This window comes from Amblyomma americanum, chromosome 11, assembly GCF_052857255.1.
Source record: "Amblyomma americanum isolate KBUSLIRL-KWMA chromosome 11, ASM5285725v1, whole genome shotgun sequence".
NCBI classification, from domain to species: Eukaryota; Metazoa; Arthropoda; class Arachnida; order Ixodida; family Ixodidae; genus Amblyomma; species Amblyomma americanum.
Window position 1 is genome coordinate 29484909 of NC_135507.1, and position 14818 is coordinate 29499726.

At 45.1% G+C, this 14818-nt stretch overlaps 1 protein-coding gene across 1 annotated transcript in view; it reads left to right on the forward strand.

The window, feature by feature from the left end:
* LOC144110160 (uncharacterized) overlaps nt 1–14818 on the forward strand; it is a 113329-nt gene that overhangs the window by 19513 nt on the left and 78998 nt on the right. Inside the window, exon 4 of the mRNA XM_077643001.1 lies at nt 12417–12686. Within this exon, the coding sequence (XP_077499127.1) occupies nt 12417–12686 (270 nt within the window). The remainder of the gene's footprint in view (nt 1–12416; nt 12687–14818) is intronic.

Consider the following 14818-nt stretch of genomic DNA (forward strand, 5'->3'; position numbering starts at 1 on the left):
CTGCGTGGTGCGTTGCAATGACGTCATTTGTGATGTCCCTGGATGTTGACCAGTCAAGTGGCACAATGTTATACAACACCAATGCCGTGGGACCTAAAAACGTTCATTTAACAGGTGTTGCTGTCGAAAGCACAATTTCTTGGAAGTCTTAGCATGCACCAATTCACTTATAAGTGCATTGCGCCCGTAATTTTCGCCGTGCCTTCAGGTAGTGCGAAAGTGCAAAGTTGACTTTTTCCTTGGCTTTGATATTCTGAATACTTCTGTGATTGCCTTTTCATTGACTAGAGCATTGAAGCTGGAAGCTATTTAATATTTTAGCTGAATTTCAGAGAATGGCTTGTGTGCGGATTAGTTTGGTCAATTTCTGAACGAGACAACATGAACGCTACGACGAAGACTGAGAATGGGGTGAAACTAGAAGTGGGATTCAAACAGCCTACAACTATTTTATCCTAGTTAAGACATGTTTAACGCAGGAGAAGAACGGAGTGTCATAGCTCATTAAAAAATATTTATTAATCGAAGTGATCAAGAGTGCCAGCTCAAGCCGTTGCTTGTGTCCAGAACTTGGAGAGTGAATATAAATTGCAGCCGCCCGTTACGCAACAGCAGTAGATTTTTGAAGAAAAAGTGACAATGCGCGGTTTCCTACTTTATCAGTACTAATCTGGTGTTTCACTCCAAGCTTGCATTTTTACTGGCGTGCTTGTGCCCCCAGCAACGCGACCGCAACCCTGCCACTACTTGCACCAGTCATGCAAGAGCTGGATTAATTTATTTTTACGTGCAAGACGGGAACAACGTCAAATTGGGCTCGAACTGAAGCATAGCGTTTTAGTAGCTGGGCCAAGAGCTCATTAGGGACCCTTTATATTTAATAATAATAATAATAATAATAATAATAATAATAATAATAATAATAATAATAATAATTGGTTTTGTGGAAAGGAAATGGCGCAGTATCTGTCTCATATATCGTTGGACACCTGAACCGCGCCATGAGGGAAGGGATAAGGGAGGGAGTGAAAGAAGAAAGGAAGAAGAGGTGCCGTAGTGGAGGGCTCCGGAATAATATCGACCACCTGGGGATCTTTAACGTGCACTGACATCGCACAGCACACGGGCGCCTTAGCGTTTTTCCTCCATAAAAACGCAGCCGCCTCGGTCGGGTTCGAACCCGGGAACTCCGGATCAGTAGTCGAGCGGAGTTCCCGGGTGCGAACCCGACCGCGGCGGCTGCGTTTTTATGGAGGAAAAACGCTAAGGCGCCCGTGTGATGTGCTATGTCAGTGCACGTTAAAGATCCCCAGGTGGTCGAAATTATTCCGGAGCCCTCCCCTTATATTTGACGTTCTGAATTGTCCTCCAAAGTTCCGCCGTGTTTGTTTTCTTAGTGCACATTTGTAAACCTAAAATAACGTTACGATCCTAAGCCTAAGTATGTGTCAGCTTCTCTACTGCAAACGACCAAAACGGTGCAGCACCCTGCAACGCTGCTTGTGTGAACACTTACGGTATGCCTACCGTCGCTAAGAAGTCTAAGCAAGGTGATGCTGCACATTTTAAGTATCACGAGGTGATCTCTGCAAACACGAGCACATTTTTCAAGCCCCGTAAGATGGTCAGCTCGAGCAGCGAGAGCGTCCAGCCCGAGTGCGTATGACGAGGGACGAGCGTAATGATTCCGAGAGATGCGCCTCTCAGCTCATCCCACGAATGGCGGGAGTTCCGTAATGAGACACGACACGCACCTCCAACCGCAAAACGTGCGTAGCTCTAACGCTGCAATGCTCCGTTGCCTCCCGGCTTCTAACGCCCGTGGTATTCAATTTAACGACAGGAAGCGTACAGGGCGTGCGGAGCTTGATGACCGGGAATGCACGCTCTGCCATCTGGTGGCCTGGAGGGCTACTGTCTATGTCGATAATCGCCGCAAGCGGGAACGAAGTTTGCGCGGTCGGCATGCTCTGTCGGCGACTGCTCGTATGAGACAACCGTGACTATCCACCGTCTCATCGCCACCCGTGCACCAATCAGCGCGAGCGCCTGGAACATCTATAGCGTATTCGCTGCCTATACAACGGTGCGCGCCGTACATACACAGTGCGAAGAGTCTGCATTTCGCGTGCCCTCACTTATCGCGAATCTGGGCTGAATGTGTTTTCGCCCTAATGGAAAGGAGCAGCGTGAACAGTAGTGGTTGGGCGTTGAGCCCACACATGGAGATAAGCGGAGAAAAGAGCACCCGGTGAAAGTCTGCAGTTGAACAAAAATTTCTTTAGACAGTTTATAGACTGTTAATAGAAGTCTATTGACAGTCTATACACTGTCTAAAGAAATTTTTGTAAGGGATTAACGTTCTTCCGTAGCAGTAAGGGTGGCTCTATAGTTAACACTATTATTAAAAAATCGTGCAACTTTGATGATGCTGGTCCTATGTTAAGTGATCAAAAACCAGAGATCCAACCTTTCAGGACGTATTTTCCAGTGCGAAACACACCCCACAGGTGTCGCATACATTAGCCACAGACGGTATACGATTCACGTAAGAATTGCAATAAGCTCGGCACTTCCAAGTAGACTTCTCTAACCTCTACTATATGAAATGTTGTCTTATGTCCATGTTGAATTGTTACTAATTCAATTAGAGATTTTTATTTTGCTGGCTAATTATTTTTAAGCGTTGTTCTGTCATGAGGATCTACGATTTTGTGCCAGTGAAACTTTCTACTCGTGTGCTTATTTATTTATTTATTTATTTATTTATTTATTTATTTATTTATTTATTTATTTATTTATTTCATAAATACTGCCGACTGCCCTTTGGCGGTCAGGGCAGGAGTGCACAAAGGAAAAAAATTACAAAGTGGTAACAACAAAATAACAGCGACAAAGGGCGATTACAGTACGAGGACAAAATTCAATAAGACCAACGGGAAGCAAAAAAAAAAAAAGTACAGGCAAATCATCCGACGTCAAACAGTCTAAGTGAACAGAATAAAAACAAGGAAACCGAAATACACTGTGTACTAGACACGCTACTGCGATACATGAGCCGAAACAGCAGACAAGAAGGATTCTGAAGATACCAGGTTGGTGATATCGCTTGGCAGTCGGTTCCATTCGGAAATGGTGCGCGGAAAGAAGGAACAAGAATATGCTTTTGTTCGGCATCGTGGCATCAAGATAGTCCTTTCGTGTTTGTTACGGGTGGGGCGTGTTGTGTTGTATTGCATGTAACTCTGAAAATTCAGTTTTGTTTTATTATGTATGATATTGAACAACATTTTTAGTCGGTGCTGCTTGCGACGGGATTCAAGAGTGGGAAGCCCAGATCTGTTGAGCAAATCAGACACCGAGACCTGCCGACCATAAGCGTGGTAAATAAACCGGAGTGCTTTCCTCTGGACGCCTTCAAGATTTTTTATATCCGTTTTTGTGTGCGGATCCCATACAGCGTCGGCGTATTCGAGCACTGGATGCACAAGTGATGTGTATGCTGTCAGTTTAGTTTTGCTCGTGCAATGCTTTATGCGGTGCTTTAATAATCGAAGTTTTTTGGACGCTGCTGAGACAATGGACTGGATGTGTACGCTCCAGTTCAGGTTGGATGTCATGGTTACCCCAAGATATTTCACCTGAGTCACTGAGTTGATCGGAAGGCCATTGATTTTGTATGTGCATTGGAGCGGTTGTTTCTTTCGTGTTACTGTCATTTTTCCGCATTTTGAACTGTTTATACCCATTTGCCAAGTACAACACCAGCTGGAAACTGCTGTTAAGTATTTGGCTAGGAGTGTCTGGTCTTCGACTGATGTGATACTATGGTATATAACACAGTCGTCGGCGAAGAACCGACAGCGTATGTGTGAGTTGAAGGACAGGTCGTTCAAATAAATAAGGAAGAGAAGCGGCCCAAGGACTGAGCCCTGGGGAACTCCTGAAAGTACCGGCGCTTTTGTGGAGTGAGATTCAGATATCTGAACAAACTGATGCCGCTGTGTAAGATAGGAATCTAACCATTGTACTACTTGCCGATTATTTAAACACCACCTTATTTTTAACAAAAGATTGCCATGCGATACCCGGTCAAACGTTTTTTCAAAGTCAATGAAAATTAAATCTACCTGTCCATTATTGTCTAGTGACATCATAATTTCATTTGTGATATGAATAAGCTGCGTCACTGTCGACAAGCCTTGCCGAAACCCGTGCTGGCTTTCAATAAAAAAACCGCTTCCCTCTAGGAATGGACTTATGTGCTTGAAAATAAAATGTTCTAACACCTTACTGGACGTACATAACAAAGAAATTGGCCTGTAATTCTTCACGCAAAGCTTGTCTCCTGATTTGTGAATGGGTATCACCTTTGCTGTTTTCCAATCGTTTGGAATTTCTCCTGTCCTGAGACTTTCAGTAAAAATAATGAAAAGGTATTTAGCGCACCACTCAGCATATCTGTACAGAAAAGCGTTAGGAATATCGTCTGGTCCAGAGGATTTTTTTGTGTTCAACTGCAATAGAGCCGAAACAATACCCTCCTCGTTAATAATTAGGTCTGGCAGATTGAAATGGCTAGTTCGAGATTCGGAGACTGAGTTGCTGTTACTCAGGAATACAGAGGAAAAGTGCTCATTGAAGGCAGTCGCTAAGCAGAGGTAGTCGGTAACAACTGTGCTGTTAAGGAGAAGTTTGTTAACCGGGTCTTTTTTCTGTGACAGATGCCTCCAGAACTTTTGGGGGTCAGTTTTTAGAAAATTGTGCATCTTGACATTAAAAAAGTGGTACCGTGAAGATTTTATTTTTGAACGCAGTTCAGCCCGAAGAGCCGGCAAAGCACCACCAACTTTATTGCTTGACCTTGATAAGCGCTTCACGCGACGTTTTAACTGTATGATCTCGCGTGTTATCCAGGGACACGCCATTTTCAGCTTCTTATGTTTAAGCGGCACGTACTTGTTGATACATTGATGAACCGTACTTTTGAATTCTAACCACAAGTCGTTCACACTTGTACGCCCATCAGTGTATTTTTTAGCAAAGAATTCATACGTCAGTTCAAGCTGATCTAGAACGCTTTCATCCTGAGCATTGTTAAAGTCGCGAAACGCTTTTCCTTCCTGATGAACAATTACTGGTCGCATCAATTCGCTTTTAAGTAGCACCGCTTCATGGTCTGATATTCCGGGAAAGACATCTGTCGAAAAGCCCAATTGACTAACAGGGTCTGATATAAATACCAGGTCAAGAAGAGAACTCGTATTTGCTGTAATGCGCGTAGGTTTCTGAACAACCTGGTTTAAGTTATAATTAAAAGCTATGCTGAGCAAAGCATCCGAGTTAGCACACAAAGTTTGAGCGCACAGAGAATCCCAGTTGATGTTTGGCAAGTTAAAATCGCCGCATACGATAACATGGCTATAGCGCTTTGTATGTTCATTTAAAAAGTCGTGCAAGTTGTCCAGTACAGAAGTATCAGCATTCGGTGGTCGATAAATAACACCTATTAAAAGACTAAGCTGAAAAAGACGGAGAACAACCCAGACCATTTCAGTGTTGGTGTGATGCGGTATCAGCGTATAGTCGATGCCTTTCTTTATCAGAATAGCGACACCGCCTCCTCTTGAAGTGCGGTCGCGACGAACGATTTCGTATTGCTCGGATGTGATAACTGCATCATTCGGAATTGCATCATGAAGCCATGTTTCTGTTACAACAGCGGCGTCAGGATCGTGTGTGAAGAGGAGGTTTTCAAGTTCGTCGAATTTATTTACTATGCTTCTAGTATTAATATTAAGCATTGAAAAGGAATTCAAAGATGGCTGTGCTCTTAGTGCTCCTGAGCTCTGTGTGTTACTCTGTGCGGACACGGGTTTGGAAACAGACCATCACTTTGAAGCGCAGGGAACTCATTCATTGCAGGCGTCGTCCCATCGATACAGTTTGCCATTTATTTTAATTTTGTCAAACTTGAGCATGACCTTCTGTTCTTTCAACCTTTGCTCTTTCGCACTTTCCCAAAGCTTCTTTCGTATTGATTGAACGCGAGGGGAGAAGTCCTCGGATATACTATAGCCTGTGTTTTTCAGATTTTTACAGCTTTTGAGAATTCTCTCCTTGACCCTCCCGTCAACTAGCTTAAAGATAACCGGTCTGCATTTGTCCTCAGCCGGCCTTCCTATTCTGTGGATACGTTCAATAGCCACATCCGAAATTTTCAACCGGTTCAGAAGAACATCCTTGCAGACCGTGTTCTCAAGGTCTTGGGGCGTTTCGTCCTCGGTTTCCTTAACGCCAAACACAATTAGGTTGTTCCGCCTGCTTCTATTTTCTAGGTCGTCTACTTTCATAAGTAGACTGTCGACAGTTTTTTCCAGTGATTCTACTTTAGAGGTGTAGTCAGTAACCGTTGCGGAAATATCGTCTAGCTTCTTTTCGATAGCAGACAGTCTGGTGTTAGTAGAGCTTGTATTTTGTTTCAGCTGTTTAAGATCTCCCATTATTGTTTGCAGCATTTCCTGTGTAGAAGGACCTGGGTTTGGTTCTACGTCACCACACATAGCAAGCACGTCAACAAAACAATGATACATTGCTGTAAAGAGCGTAACTAACGACCGTGGGCACGGCAAAAGCAGTAGGCACACATTGTCACTGCGGTAAGAGTAAACAGGCTGTTTGTCTCTTACCTGGACAAAAAACAGGAACGGATTTGTTAGCCGCATGGTTCCAACGCCTCCGCCGTGCCCACTGGTCGCGAACCGGGCAGAAGCTTCTCTTTTATGCGCTGTGACTGGTGTTAAGAAATTGTAATTCAGTTACACCGTTCATCGATTGGATCTCAACCAGCTCGGTGATCGTAAGCTCCTCGAAGTTCGTGGATTCGCTGTATTTTTATGTTTGTTTTCTTGGTCTGTTCTTGTAAGCAGTTTCTCCAAATCATTCCAACATCCCTTCAATGTTGGGCGGTGAGGGCTAACAATTTGTTTTAATCATCCTTGTTTTGGCATCGAATCGAAGTTCTTGGTATGGCTGCGTTATATATACTTTATATTTTTCAGAAATACTATCTAATAGAGCCACGAAGTCTTTCCGTCACAAACTGTTTTAAGAGTGAATCATAATTTCCCTCTAAGGACACAGGCATGGCAATCAGAAAAAATAACAAGGACTCTAATTACAGTATGTGTTGCAATGCAATAGCATTAAAAGCTGTTAATGCCTTTACCGAAAGTGGCGTCACTTCCGGCCCGGTGACGTCATTTCTGTCGGGCCAATCAGCGAATTTTGCTTCCGACGCCGCATTTTTATTCCCGATGAAGCTTCTACTATCACCGCATAAAAAGAAGTCTGGTGCGCCAAATACACTCACAGAAGCAAAGATGGCGCAGTGAAATGCTGGACTAAAAACAACATAAACGAGCGCTCACTTGTGGCTTGGCAAAAAGGACTGCGATATCATCATTCCAGCTTCAGCAGCAAGACACTGCGAAACTATTCACGCACGCAGCAAATAAATGGTGAGGGCGTTACTGGCCATTACCGAACGAAGCTGCCAGTTTCAAAAGGCGATGACTGCAACGACACCCAGAGAGCCGTGGTTCTCAGCGCCGACTCAACTCCCGGCATCCAAGTATCATTTTTGGGGCGTTCCAGCTTCGTCATCGCATTAAGCGAAACTATACGCCCGCCTTAGCCTCTCGCGGACGCCGCAGCCTGGCAGTTTGGGAAACGGCTGTCGTTACCGCGAGAACTGCTGCTTGGGTCAGCGTTTCGAAAAGCACTCCTCCAGACCTGCCCCCCCCTCCCCTCTCCCTTGCTGTCTTGGCCCCTCAGGTTGCCTATCTTATTATTTTGCTTTCGTCGAACGAATTCCTTCGCCCGAAAGAAACCTGCCCACGGCGGAAGTTTGCAAGAGGCGAACGGAATGTCGTGAGAATTAGGGCGAGTGGAACAGCTAGCATCCCTAACGAGAGCCCCGCGGGGGGCACAGCTGCTAATGCAGGGAGTTCGGGCTGCCTCAGCGAATACCTCGGTCCCGCTCATTCCGCGTCTGTTTTTTTTTTTTCTAACTCAGTTCTCTCTTGATGTTACAAGCGATAGAGGTGGGAACACGTCAGTAATGTCCTGCTGCTACCCAGTATGCATTCGCAAATGGAGAGAAGCTCTCCATCCGAAGTACTTGGGCGCACTTTAAGTGAGAGAGAGTGAGAGAGTGAACGAGTCGGTGTAGCGAGTCCGTGAGTAGCGGAAGACATGACTTTCCTTCTCTAATATCTTTTTTCTTGAAATAGATCGCATGTCGCATTAACCAAAGCGATGGCGTTGTATTTCTTTAGGTGTCAAAACCTTGTCAAAAGGCGGAGTCAGCGGATGTGCACGTGAATGAAAAAAAAAAAACTGCGAAGGGGTGGTGTAAGAGGACAACGAACCAGCTGATCTTGCCAAGATGGCGGTGCACTCGCTTCTAGCTACGCGGGAATTGACGCCAACATGTCTTATTTCTTCTTTCATGGTGTATAGTAGCGTAGTGGTAGGCTCGAGGAAACGTCTGCCCGTTTCACGGCGGATATTACTCCGCACGAAAAAAAAAAAAACACAGGATGGTTTTCATACCCGCAACAATTGATCGAAGACCGCATCAGCCGCGATTCATTGTTTTCTAGTATGTGTTCTTGCGTGAAAGGTTTGTTTGCAGAGAAGCAGGTGCACCGGAAGACGTTCTTCTTTGTTCAGGTTCCCCAGAGATGGCGCGGTTGTTCGGCTCATTTGCATCTCTCGCTTTTCTTTTGCTTTTACTTTTTTGTGCTAAAAGACCTGCCCGCGTAAGCAGAGTACTTTCTCAGAAGATATACCGCCAGCTTGCTTCAGCCTTGCTGAAAAGAAGAATAGTTGGCACTGAACAAAGATACTGGCGGTTGCCTAGTTTATTGCACCTCTTTTCCAATGTTATTGCAATTTTATTTCCAAGCTTAAGTTTATTATTTTATTGCGCCTTTTTCCAAGGGATGACAGGTGTGTTAAATACTTGCCGCCTGCATTATCGGTCTCCTTACTGCGCACGCATCGGCTTCAGTCTTTGTGGAAAACAGAGGATTTTATCTTTGAATGTCAAACAACAATGCCGTGTTTCATCGTAAATATAACCTCGCATATAAACACATTAACTATTGAAAACATAGATTAAGTGAAAGCATCTATTACTCACCTTTGAAACAAAGGCACGTAGAAGGTCGGTGTTGAAAGGTAATGCAGGTCTACGCCAATTGGAAGTACAGTCATGGAGAAAAGTGCAAAATTCGAGTTCCCGCAAAACAAAATTTTATTTCTGCGTGGTTATGCAGAACCCTTCACTGAAATGTTTGCAATCATTACGGCACATGCGTGGTCTACCATGTGGTAGCCAGTCAGGCGCTGAAAGTGGATTCTGCAGGACGTAAAGGTAAAAAAAAAATAATTTTGCTGTGCCCGCATTCTACGATATTTGCTCTGTAACTGTAAACGCAGCTTCCAAGGCTTACGAACCTTTTTCGAGTCGTAAAAAAATGTTCAAAAAATAAAAAAACAAGGCTACAAGACTCGATTTCGATCTTCACAACTCCATCTCCCTCAGGAAGTTCACATTTCTTCTTTTTTTTTATTTTCCCAGCCAACTTTTGGCGTCCCGGCTTCACCTCCATATATCATTGGGCTTTGAAGCAAGAATATGACCCGCCTCTTGTCTGGTTTCTTCATACACGCCGCGAAGCAAGTTTTGTGTTTTGCAAGAGATGTTTTCATTCCTTACCAGCCGGCCCATATCTGAGATAAGATCCTTCAAGGAGCGCCAGGGATGGATGCCTGGTGAATACACAACCAAGCAGCATTGAGAGCCACGCCCACCCCGCGCCATTCCCGCCTCGTGAATCAGCACCAACGCTCGCGGGGCTCTATCGCGGCTTTTTCGTGCTTCAAAATTTAGGTACGTGTACAAAAAGCTGTGCTGTTCTCAAGAATAAAGTTGCAAAACCAAATAACAAAATGCAAAGTCGTGTGAGCTCTGGAAAGATGAGGTTACGTATTCCTCCTATATGCGCGCGTAATCTCCCACCTGTATACCCTTTTTAAGTATGCTCCGAAGCCCGTATAAACAGGAGTACCTGCAGTCTGTTGCTGAGACTCCGTGAAAAGGATTTACTTTGAATTCTTGATTTCGGACTCTCGTGCCCACTTTTGGCGTATGGAATCGGTCGCTATGCACGTTTCTTTTTGTAGAATGGGTTGAATAGTAGGACAGAAAAAGTAATCTTGGTTCCTCGTTTTTTTTTGGTTTATCAACTGCCCACGCCTTTCGTCGATATTTTTTGTCCGTAACGCAAATATTTACTAATGTATTTTTATTTATTCCTTTTTTGTGCCCTCATGGGCCGAAAGCGTTACAGAGGGGAGTGGATTAAATACAACGTAAACAGCTGCAAAACAAGAGAAATAAAATGAAAAGTACAGACACATAGTAATAGGCGCAAGCACACAGGAATACAATTACTTTTATAAATGCAGCGAGGATGCATTAAAAATAGACCCGCCGCGGTGGCTCAGTAGTTACGGCGCTCGGCTGCTGACCCGAAAGACGCGGGTTCGATCCCGGCCGCGGCGGCGGAATTTCTATGAGGGTGAAATTCTAGAGGCCCGTGTACTGTGCGATGTCAGGGCACGTTAAGGAACCCCAGGTGGTCGAAATTTCCGGAGCCCTTCACTACGGCGTCCCTCATAGCCCGAGTCGCTTTGGGACGTTAAACCCCAAAAAAGCCAAACAGTCAAAGCGTTAAAAAATAGTGTTCAAACTGTAGAAGGCAAAATTTATACAGTAACAATTAAGCCCCAACTCAGAGAAAAACTTTAATGGCTTTCCGAAATGCAATATTATGTGGAGATATAAGCGATATCATGGGGAAGGTGATTCCAGCTGACACAAGTTCTGGGAATGAATGAGTCACGAAAACATTTTGTGTGACAAAATGGGATCCCTACTTTATGGCGGAGATCGCTGTTTTGCGGTGCGAAAGAAGCGGTAGCGACGAACTTTACTTCACAATGGTTACACTACTTGGATGCACTAAGAGTGATTGATTGGTGTTTTGTTTCTCTATCATTGCTCCAAGCCCCCATCCCCTTTTCCCAGGTATAGTTTTATTTTACAAAGCATACTGTAGCACACAATGACGTTGACTGAACACGTCAAAGGTTAGGCTGCAGTCTTGCGTAGGCATTGTCGCCGGCATAGCGTAGGCGCATGTGAACTGTGCTACATTGGCGGCTGTCACAAGATTAGCATGCTCCATCTCACCGCATGCACAAGACGCGTATCAAAATGGAAGAAAAAACGCGGCTGGAGACAGGCGTATGCATTTCCGCGACAAAACAGGGAAATTAGCTCATCCGCACAACTTATTTAATATAAGTTCGCGATGGCGCAGGAACCGTTAATATAATGGCATGGCTGCATGCTGCCCTGCATCGCAATGCACTTCCTTGTAAACAGGTAGCGAAGCACACCGCGACTATTTGGAACAAACTATATAACAATAATGAAACTTCGATGAAATTTTATCCTGATATATAAAATGACGTACATTTAGCCCACGAGTTTGGTAGATATGCGGCCCTTAACTCCTCCTTGTGGGTGGAATCCGGTTACCTCGAAATGCTCAACCTGAATATCCAGGTTTATTCGAAGTTTCGCCTTTGTGCCATCATCGTGTGTATCAATAAGTAAAAGTAGCACATGCAAGCTCTCTTTCCAGTTGGAATTATCGGCATTTCACTACGATCGTATACAACTCAAGAACATAGCGGCTTTTCCCCGACAAAGGACCCCCTTCCAGCCAATGGCGTCGGCAGATTCTCATTAACCTGCTAGGATGAAAATAAAGGGAGCGGCGTTATGATGCAGGGAAGGGAGTATCGCCGACCATGGAAGGGAAGCACTGTCCCCTATCATATTCACTCCCTGCATTGTGGCGCTAGCAGTCTGATGAGCATCGGCCAGCAGCCGTTGGCTGGGGGGGAGTCCTCTGGCAGGGAAAAGCCGCTTCGTTCTTTAGTTGTATCCAACTACACTGCCGCTTTGTAAGGACGAGGAACAAGGTTTTATTTGTCGCATCACAAAGAGGTAGGGGTTAGGGATGAGGCTTAGACAGGTGCGTGGTGGGCCCTGGCGACGGAGCTAGGTGGCCTGAAGACCATGCTTCTTGGCGACCTCCAGCGCCCGGCCCACTATCCGGAGTTGTAACTCCGGATGAGGGCTAAGCAACGCAATCTCCCAATGACTTTGGTTTGAGATTTCGAAGTTCAGAGGTGGTGGGTCCTCTGGGCAAAGGAAAACGAATTTGAATTCCGGCTTTGAACTTACGCGCCCTTGCCACCTTCGGTTGCAGGCTCCTGCGATCGCCTGTTCGTGGCCGAGTGGATCCAGGGCATGGAGCTGGAGGGCCACGACAACCGCGTGCTGCGCAACGCCACGCGCCGGGCCTGCCTGGAGGCGTGCGCCACCGAGCGGTCGTTCGTGTGCCGGTCGGCCGAGTGGGACGACAGCAGCGGCGAGTGTCGGCTCAGCCGATACGACCGCTTCTCGCGGCACGTGCACTTCGGCCGCGCCGCACGCCCTTCGGTCTCCTACTTCGACAACACGTGCGCGTACAAACCCGGTGAGCGCGGCGGGCGTTGAAGAGTGAGCATAATAATAATAATTGGTTTCTGGGGAAAGGAAATGGCGCAGTAGCTGTCTCATATATCGTTGGACACCTGAACCGCGCTGTAAGGGAAGGGATAAAGGAGGGAGTGAAAGAAGAAAGGAAGAAAGAGGTGCCGTAGTGGAGGGCTCCGGAATAATTTCGATCACCCGGGGATTTTGCGATGCCAGTGCACATTAAAGATCCCCAGGTGGTCGAAATTATTCCGGAACCCTCCACTATGGCACCTCTTTCTTCCTTTCTTCTTTCACTGAGCACCTGTTTTCAGAGTTTGGAGGAGGATGAAAATGTGCTGGAAACGACCATCTATCGGCTGTCTTTTACATTCTTTTCTTACTGCAATTTTGGTATACTCCTCGTTCAGCAAAATAGCCTTCGTTTCGTGTCTTGAGAAGTTGGACGAGTTGGAAAAAGTTCATGGTTAACGAGCGCTAAAAGTCGACTATCAAGAGAGAAAACAACTACTCAACACAAGCGTGATGCATCCATCCCCCAGCGTCTTGCCCTTGAAAAGAATTTCTTTCGACGGTCTATAGACTGTCCATGAACTTTTCTCTATAAAGTATATAGATTGTTAAACTCATATCATATATACTAGTCTATAGCCAATACAAATCCTACAGAAAGTCTGTAGATTTCTCTTTGGATTTATGGCCACACACTTCCAGTAGACTTTTTCTATAGACAGTCTATAGACTGAACAGAGAAAGTAAATATCTATAGAAAGGCAACGGAGTCTATAAAAAGTTTATAGACAGTTTATAGACTTTTTATAAGAGCTAGCGGATCGGGGCATCTTCCAGGCACCCTCCGGTTCCGCCGGTAAAAATCCATTTTCACTTATAAGCTAATATCCACCACCCACGTCACCCTATGGAAGGCTCCACCCACCAGAAACCTAAGCAGCAGCGGAACAAAAAAGCGACCGCGAAACCAAATTCAAAGATTCAGTGGGAATGCGATCAGTGTAAAAGTGAAATATACAAGCAGTACTGCTAACTGAGATTTGTCGCATATACTGCAGTGTGCATACACATACAAAGGCTGCGAAGCCTTTAGTCAGTTTTTTTCTTTCATTCATTTCTTGTTCGTCTATAGACCAGGCAGATTTCTGTCAGTGGTCGCGTCCGAAGGGACGCTCTTATTTAAACAAGCACAAAACTGTGGTCGGCCTAGATCTGAGAACCACAGTTACTGATATTCTAATCGAATTTAAGATTAGAAACTGAGATTAAGCGAAGTGTTTGATGCTGCATAGCATGTTACCTGTGCTCTATTATACTAAAAGAAAGGAAGATTAGGGGGACATCTAAGCTCAATATTTTTCGATGATGTGACCCGACAGCCGTAATGGCTCTTTTAAGTGGTTTTTATTCGCACACAATCCCTGTTCTTCAATCACATTCATGCATTTATCACTGTTATCACAACATAGTTTCCACATTCTTGTTTTAGCACTAATCTACACTGCAGTTTTCGCGCATAATATTACTAATTAGCACGCATCTAGCTCACTACACAAATTACAGCGTTGCTCAGCTTCAAATTAAGCCAACACCACACCACTCCGACTTGTATTTCCGCCATGCATACGTAGCCGGTCAGTAACGCGCCTGACGTTCTACCCAGGTGTCGTGGGTTCGAATCCCAACTAAAATTCCGCAAATGTTCTCTTTACGTAAAATCAGTTACTTTATGAAGGTAAATGTCTGAAATGGTGTTCCTACCTTTAATTCATATTACTAGCCCTCTTTTCAATCAATTTCATTCCAGACATCCAAGCGTGACGTCAGGCATCACCTGGGCATCACCGGCACCGTGTTTACCGTTGAAAGAGAGGCTTAACGCTATCGCATTTGAATAGATATGTTTCTGATATATTAGTCCAGGAAGGCGCAGAATCATGCGTATAGGGAGGACCTTAGAATTCTATTCCCTTCCTGGAGATCAGCACGGTTGGAGCAATTCAATGCCTTTCAAGGTTGCCGAAAACGCGTCTTTTCTGCAGTGCGGTGAAGAAAACTTATAATGGCGATCAATGGCAAAGAGCGGGCTGGGTGAAATACATTTAAACTGTAGTGCAATCT